This window comes from Nematolebias whitei, unplaced genomic scaffold (assembly GCF_014905685.2).
Source record: "Nematolebias whitei isolate Nwh7 unplaced genomic scaffold, NemWhi1 Nwh_scaf_337, whole genome shotgun sequence".
Lineage (NCBI taxonomy): Eukaryota > Metazoa > Chordata > Actinopteri > Cyprinodontiformes > Rivulidae > Nematolebias > Nematolebias whitei.
The window spans coordinates 11,549-19,240 of NW_023618882.1; the positions used below are offsets into that span (position 1 = coordinate 11,549).

The 7,692-nt window shown below is 48.1% G+C and overlaps 1 protein-coding gene across 1 annotated transcript; it reads right to left on the reverse strand.

Annotated features, from left to right (window-relative positions):
- Positions 1–332: 332 nt before the first annotated feature.
- Positions 333–7,462, reverse strand: LOC119429296 (methylenetetrahydrofolate reductase; the record flags this gene model as incomplete). Its single annotated transcript, XM_037696955.1, is given in 10 exon segments — positions 333–1,183; positions 1,975–2,094; positions 2,170–2,271; positions 2,342–2,524; positions 3,213–3,393; positions 3,467–3,601; positions 4,000–4,250; positions 5,768–5,961; positions 6,193–6,303; positions 7,224–7,462. Coding segments are annotated over 10 exon segments (1,813 nt in total), but the record flags the coding sequence as incomplete, so codon positions are not given.
- Positions 7,463–7,692: the final 230 nt, after the last annotated feature.

Consider the following 7,692-nt stretch of genomic DNA (forward strand, 5'->3'; position numbering starts at 1 on the left):
CAGCCCGGTTCACGTGGACGCCGTGCTTTGGGTCGAGCCAACAAGAATCAGCACGTGGCTCTGCTGCTCCAGATGTTTACTCGTGCACAACACGCACGTTGTTGCGCTCTGCGTCCACCGAAACGTTTTGTCGGCCGAGACGAGGCAGAACTCCACGGGAGGCCCGAGCACAGAACAGGAGCCTCTCGTGGGTAACCTCGATTATTCAGCGTCCTCGGATGTAGAACATCACGTGGATAAAACGTATAAACCAAAAGTAAAGATTATTTAATATTTCAGGTGAAATTAAAACATTATTATTATTATTATTATTGTATGAGCTGATGAATATGGGATCAAAAATGCATTTATAATGGGATTTCAACAGAGTAAATTTAAAGTGTTTATCAGAGATTTTCAAATAATTCTGACAAAGTTCAAACATTTCAGAGGAACTTTTACGTTTTTAGGAAACTGTTGCTAAAAACACTAAAAACAAATGAATAAATAAAAATATGGAGAAAAATAAAGACGTCTTCGTGTGGGGTTAATTTAGATTAATTTCTCCAGTTGTGTTTCCAGTCATTTCTTCTTTGATCGGTCTGGATCAATATTGTTTTGAAGTGAAATATTATTTTACAGTTTTATTCTGTTTGTGGCGCACGGACCCTTTTTAAGAAGTCGACCACGATGAAAACAGAGAAAAGTTTCCATCTGAATATTTGAATCAGATGAAACGGTTCAGCTTATTTTTTTTATAAAATGTTTCCATTAATATCTACAAACATAAAAAGCTTTAAAAATATTGTTCAATATGTTTTTAAAGGCACTTTTCTACAACATACAAAGGATTCCAATAAAGTTATTTCCTTTAAAAGTGATTTTTTTTCCCTTTTTAATGTCAAATTTATTCAGGGACCGTCTCGTCGCCGTGCGTCTCGTCGCCGTGCGTCTCGTCACCGTGCGTCTCGTCACCGTGCGTCTCGTCACCGTGCGTCTCGTCACCGTGCGTCTCCAGCGGCGCGTCGAGCAGCTCGAACATGTCGTCGATGACGCGCCACAGACAGCTCTCCAGGGGGAAGTCGTTGTCCACCAGGTTGACCAGGAAGTAGTTATCATGGATGTACTTGATGATCATTCGTGACGGCGACTCATCTTCGTAGAGTTTCGCCCACTGCTCGATCCACAAGGCGAAGGCTTCGTCCTGAAGAAACAGGGAGAGGCAAACTGTTAGCCCGCGCCGTTAGCACGAGCTGTTAGCACGCGCTGTTAGCACGAGCTGTTAGCACGAGCTGTTAGCACGAGCTGTTAGCACGAGCTTTAAGCACGAATTGTTAGCACGCGCTGTTAGCATTAACTGTTAGCACGAGCTGTTAGCACGCGCTGTTAGCACGCGCTGTTAGCACGCGCTGTTAGCACGAACTGTTAGCACGCGCTGTTAGCACGAGGTGTTAGCACGAGCTGTTAGCACGAGCTGTTAGCACGAGCTGTTAGCACGAGCTTTAAGCACGAATTGTTAGCACGCGCTGTTAGCACGAGCTTTTAGCACGCGCTGTTAGCACGAACTGTTAGCACGCGCTGTTAGCACGAGCTGTTAGCACGAGCTGTTAGCACGAGCTGTTAGCACGAGCTGTTAGCACGAGCTGTTAGCACGAGCTTTAAGCACGAATTGTTAGCACGCGCTGTTAGCATTAACTGTTAGCACGAGCTGTTAGCACGCGCTGTTAGCACGCGCTGTTAGCACGAGCTTTTATTGGTCAATTTTGATTCGTAAAGAGAGTTTGTGTTTTAAGAACAGTTTTTTGTAAAAAGGACAAACTCTGGAGGGACGAAGAGAAAAGCATGAACAGGAAGACTCATGGAGTGAACAAACATGCGGCAGACCGAAGCAACGACCTCATTACTGAGGAGGCGGCCCTGATCCGTTGAGCAGCCCCTCTGGAACAAGAGACTTGAACTTCCACACCAGTGGTCCTGGTGTCTGGTGGACCTTACCTTCCAGTACATGAAGCTGACCGGGTCCACCACGGTGGGCTGAACGATCTCCCTGCCGGGAAAAATGCCCCACGTCACAGCATTGGGCTGCATCTCGGGGGCGTTGGTCAGGTTCTGGCCCTAAAACACAAAGTAATGAGACAAACCAGCCAAACCCACAGACCGCCCAGCAGGACCCTCGTTACTCAGACTTACGTGCACGTTAACGATATGATAGTTCACGCGGGGCTCATACTTCTTCAGGACTTTAAGGAGGGCAGTCACGTTTTCACTGGAGGTGAAAAACTCCAGATAGGCCTGATGGATGAAGAACTGTTTAACTTTCCAAAACCTTTTTTATCCAGAAATGACTGAACTGAGCCCCCACCTTCTGAAAGACGTAGCCCCCCGCAGGCCCCCAGCCCACCACAGGGTCTCCGGACGGTTTACCGTTGATGTTGGGCTGCGAGTTGATGGTGAGGACGCCTCGTCTGTTCACCTTCTCCAGCTCGTCCTTCAGAAGGTTGGTCTCCGGGGCCAGAGGCTCGTCGTTCCACGGCAAACACATCACCTGCCACAGAGGACCAGGAGGACCACCAAGGGTCCGCCGCACCTCGTCACAAGTGTCACGCTTTAACAACAACCCTGAACGTGTGTTCGTTAGGTACAAACATGAAGGCGGTGGGGTCAAAGGTCAGCTAGATGATCGTTGATTCGTGGAGAACATCACCAAGAGTTTAATTAAAGAACAAGGAACTGGTGAAGAACTCAACAAACTTCTTCTGGTCAGAGGACTGGACTCACCAGAACCACTCAAGGTTTCTTTGGTTGAAGTGGTCTTGATCAAAACATGACCGTCTGAAGAGTTTCTGTCCTAAACGTTTGTGGAGCTGCATCATGGACAACTTCCTGTGGACTGTCTTATGGATGGACAGATGGGGACGAGCTTGGGGACAGAAGGTTGGACATTTTTGTTACTGGGGTGTCGAGCTGGAGCTGAGACAAGGTTTTAACCAAGGGTCACCTGTGACCTTGAAATCAATAGGGTCATCCTGATGTGTATGGAGGTGCGCTGCAGTGAACTTTGACCTTTCTGTTAAAGGGTTATAGAGCTCAGACAAAAACTGTCGACAGACGAACGGCTCCGGCTGCGAGACCAAATCAGGATTTCACAGAAGAGCCCGACTTCAGCTGTTTTTAAAACCAGAGTAAGAAAACGTTCTGTGGTTTACGACACGGCGTCCGTGAGAGGTTCTTACCTTGTGTCCTTCTCGGTTCGGCCGGGCTGTGATGTAGCAGGTGAAAACGTCAAAAACACTTTCCTCGTTCTTCAGCTCTTCGCCCCACATCTTCAGAAGAGCCTCTTTGGACGATTTGCTTTTCAGGTAGAACAAGTAGTAGTCGTTTAACTCGCCAAACGCCGGAGAGGACGAGTTTCCCCTGGAGGCAGCGGCAGGACACGTTCACAAAAACACGACTCGCGTGACTTTGACGTGCGCTCGCCCAGACCTACCATCGGCCGTTGGGGAACTCATCCCAGTCCTGGGTCCGGTAGATGTAACTCTTGGGTCTCGAGGCCCAAAAGATCGGTCGAACGTCTTCCACTTTCCGTTTGGGGTGTGCGCTCACTGCCCAGGGAAGAGGCCGTCTGGTGAAACAAACAAGAGCCGACACTTAAGACCATGTCCAACGAAGAACCGTTTGACCTGCCTTGGACCTGGACTACGAGTTCCAACGGGCAGGAAGCGAACCATGGGAACCAGTTATTTTAGGTGCTGCAAATCTAAAAGTGCCAGTTTAATGTTTGCGAGTCTGGATTAAAACCAGTGACTGATGGTTTCTGACGACCCAGTCGACCTTGAGAATTAACAAAACATCAGTCTACAGTTTTTTGTTACCAACAGGAAGTGTTGGTTCCCGTCAGTTTACTTTTTGTTCCTGTTAGTCCACCACAGAACCCTTTTAGAGGCTCTAATTAAAATATAGAAATATATAGAAAGAACATTTCTGCAGATCCAGATTCGTATCACGTCAGTCGTGGCTGACCTGGGATCTTCTATCCAGAGCCCCAGCTGTCGGAGGACCTCTATGGTCGCGACCTCTCGGTTCAGTGTGTAGAAATGGAGGCCCGGCACTTTCCCACTATCCAACAGAACCCGACACATCTCCACCGCCTGATGGATCCCGTAGTTTCGAATGGCAGCATCATTGTCTTTGATGGGTTCGATGACCCTGGTGATCTCCTCTGGAACCTCGAGCTTGGACAGCTTGACGAGCTGACGTAAGGACTGGTAGCCCTGGAAACGACCGGGAAAAGTCCAGAGTTATTAGGACTGTCAATCAAAACGAGAAACAAAAATGAGGCCCGCTGCAAAATTAATAAACGTGCCGGCAGCAGACGTGTCTCACAGCATCTCCTTTTAACGTCACAAATCACGTTTTTGGATCGTTAAAAGCAGCTAAGCTGAGAAGCTAAGCTACGAGCTAAGCTACGAGCTAAGCTAACAGGCCGACCTCAGGAAAAAACCTCCGTCTTGTCGAAGTTCCAAAATTCACAGTTGAAACTCGTGCCTTTCGTGTAAAAAGTTGTTTTTCTCTGCAAAAACAAGCTGAGAACTTGTTTACCGATTTATTTATTTTTAATTAAAACTTTGTGTGAAAAATGCTAAAGAGCTCAAACCACACCAAGTGTCCGCCATGTTGAGAACAGAAAAACAGCCCAGGTCACGTCAAGAGGCCTCCCTCCCATTTTTCTTAACACGCTGCTCTCTCCCTCACCATCCATCCTTCGGTTCAAACAGTCTTATACTGCCATCCGGTGGTCAAGAAAGGTACTACACTCAAAACAAATTAAACATTCCTTCTTAAATTTGACAATAATTACTAATTATTGTCAAATTTCAAACAATAGTATTGTTTATCGCAATAATTTCTGAGACAATTAATCGCCCAGCAAAATTTATTATCGTGACAGGCCTACAGGCCATCCAACACCATGACTGTACGTACGAGGGGGGGGGACGATGACTTAAAGCCTTACATTGCTAGTGTGCAGACTCTGGTTACAAAAATACAACACACTGGTGGGTTACCTGGCAACAACAAGAGAAGGTGGGGACACAAGGTTCAGCATGTTGCATGTTAATCTGGGATCGTTCATTCATTTACATGGAGGGGGAGGGACTTAATCTTGTCCTGGAACCAGACTGTGAGAATCCTGGACATTCAAAGACTTTAGGAAGGGGCTTCAGAGACCACCAGAAGGTGGTTCATAGTGTGGTTGTCTTCTTCTACAACATGAATCGGTCTGAATAAATCAGGAGCAGCTGTGGTGAAACGTGACGCAGGTCTTTATGTAAAAACAGCAGCCCGACAACTTGAACCTCTTATCTGGATTCTATGTGGAGAACAATAAAACATTCTGGGTAAAGAAGCAGGAGATAAGTTCTGAGGCAGAGAATTCCCCGAGGGTCACTGCACTTTCAGCATTTTATCACTGCACGTTAGTTTTATTGCCCTGCAGGGACCCTGTTACCATTCCTGAGGACAGTTAGCCATTGGAGACCCAACCAGTCTGACACCCCGATCAAGATCACCCCAGCACCATGACGGTACTCGAGTCCTACTTTCAGCAGGACTCTACAGTCCTTGGTGTCTCTGCTGCCATAAACATCCAGCCTTAACGAGTTCCCTGTGAGAACATGAGTTGTTTTAAAGCAGCTCTAAGAACGTCCTCAGAGGACATCAGCCTGAGGTTCACAGCTTCCTCACAATGATTGACAGCGTTCCTGTTCCTGGAAGGAGACACCTGTACCTGGATAGGGAAGATTCCAGGTAGGATGGGACACGCGACGCCCATCGCTCTGCAGTCGTCCAGAAACTTGAGGAACGTGTCGGCTCTGAAGAACAGCTGAGTGATGACGAAGTCTGCGCCTGCGTCCACCTTCTCCTTGAGGTGTCGCAGGTCGTCCTCGTAGCTCACGGCCTCGGGGTGACCGGTGGGGTAACCTGGAGACAAACGCAGGTTTCAACCACCGAGCTGAGACGCACCCGGCTACAAACCAAAGCCCTGCGGTGACGCCTGCGCATGAATCTGACTCCCAGAATCGACCTGACACCACTTCGTCTGCCCGTTTGGATTTCTGCTGCAGACATGTCTAATCCCAGTTTCTGTAATCTGGTGGTGCTCAGCCCGTGGGCCGCCAGAGCTCAACGCTCTTCATCCCTCCGTCAACATACCAGCGACACACACGTCGAAGTATTCATCGAACTCCGAACGGATGTGTTTAACCAGGTCCACGGCGTAGTTGAAGCCTCCCTCCTCTTCCTCCCAGTCGGATCCCACCGGGTCTGTGGAGAAACGAGAACGTCACGCCTCAACGAGGCTCTGCAAGAACATTTCTTTAAAAGCATCTTTTCAAACATTAGATGTGACGATGTTCACCGAAGGTTCTGCGTGGCGTCGCAAAACACGGAGACTTTGATTCAAGACACTCAGCAACACACCATCACACTCCCACCGCCGTGTCCACTGCTTCCTTTAACCTCAGAAGTTTCACTCATATTTGGCAAAGGAAGCCAAAGTTTGATATTTTGAAATCGTATTTCAGGCGCTACGATTCTAAACTTGAACCTAAAACGACAGCGTAAAGTTTCATCAGTTCGTCTCTTGGGTTCAGCTTTGGCAACAACTGACCCACTCTTGTAACGAGGCTTTTATTCAGCGAATGGACACATTTTATTTTTCACTCCTGAACAAGATCTCTTTTCTATTTTTCCACAAATCGTGGGTGAAAGAGCTGCAGTCGGTGGATTTACAGCCACAGAAGCGCTGGAACGAGTTAAAGCGATGAGTAGTTCATCTGATGAAGAGCAAACGATAATGATGGTGTTTCTGAGGGATCGGACCACTCTGATACACAATCTGTCCATGACGTCCGTCCTACAACAGGTAGGCGGCTTTTAGGACCTCAGGCAGTTTTTTAAGTATTTCTGCTCATTTCTGGACTTTAAACTTTATGTATTTGATTAAAACTGAACAATATGAGGGTTCCCAGAGTTCTGGCCCGTGTACTTGAGTTTAAAACAAGAAAAGTCCCAGCTGGAACGGTTCACACCTGTCCAGGCAGGTAGGCTCTTCTCAGAAGTTCAAATTCAGCTTTGCTCTTTCTTTTCTAAGAATTTCAGGCCAGCAGCTGTGAAATCAGTTTTTATCTCAAAGTACGTGCCGGCCCACGCCCTGATTGGACTGGTTCTGCTGGCGCTCGTACCTCCTCTCAGGGCCATGATGTTCTTCAGGCCCAGGTGTTTGGCCTTAGCCAGGTAAGCTGTGATCTTGTCCTTGGTCTGGTTGCAGCAGGTCAGGTGGAGGACGCTCTCCAGGCCGCAGTAGTTCACCGCTGTGCTGGCAATCATCATGGAGGAGGTCTCTTTATCCGAGCCCGGGTCTCCTGCCGGGTGCCAGGTGATGTCGATGAACAGGGGCCCCCCGGAGCCCATACGGTCAAACCTGAGAACAAACAAACCAACGAATGAACAAGTTTAATGCCACGGGTCAGGGATGACGTCGCATGAATTGTGGGGAATCCCCAAAGACCCGGGTGTGGGGCGAACACCGCGGCATACGCCACCATAATGGCCTCCTCCGGTGCTTTTTGTCCACATCAGCTTTAACAAAAATGGCGTCCAGAACCAGCGTGGAAGATGTCGAAGGATACGGTAACACACAGCTCAGGCGCT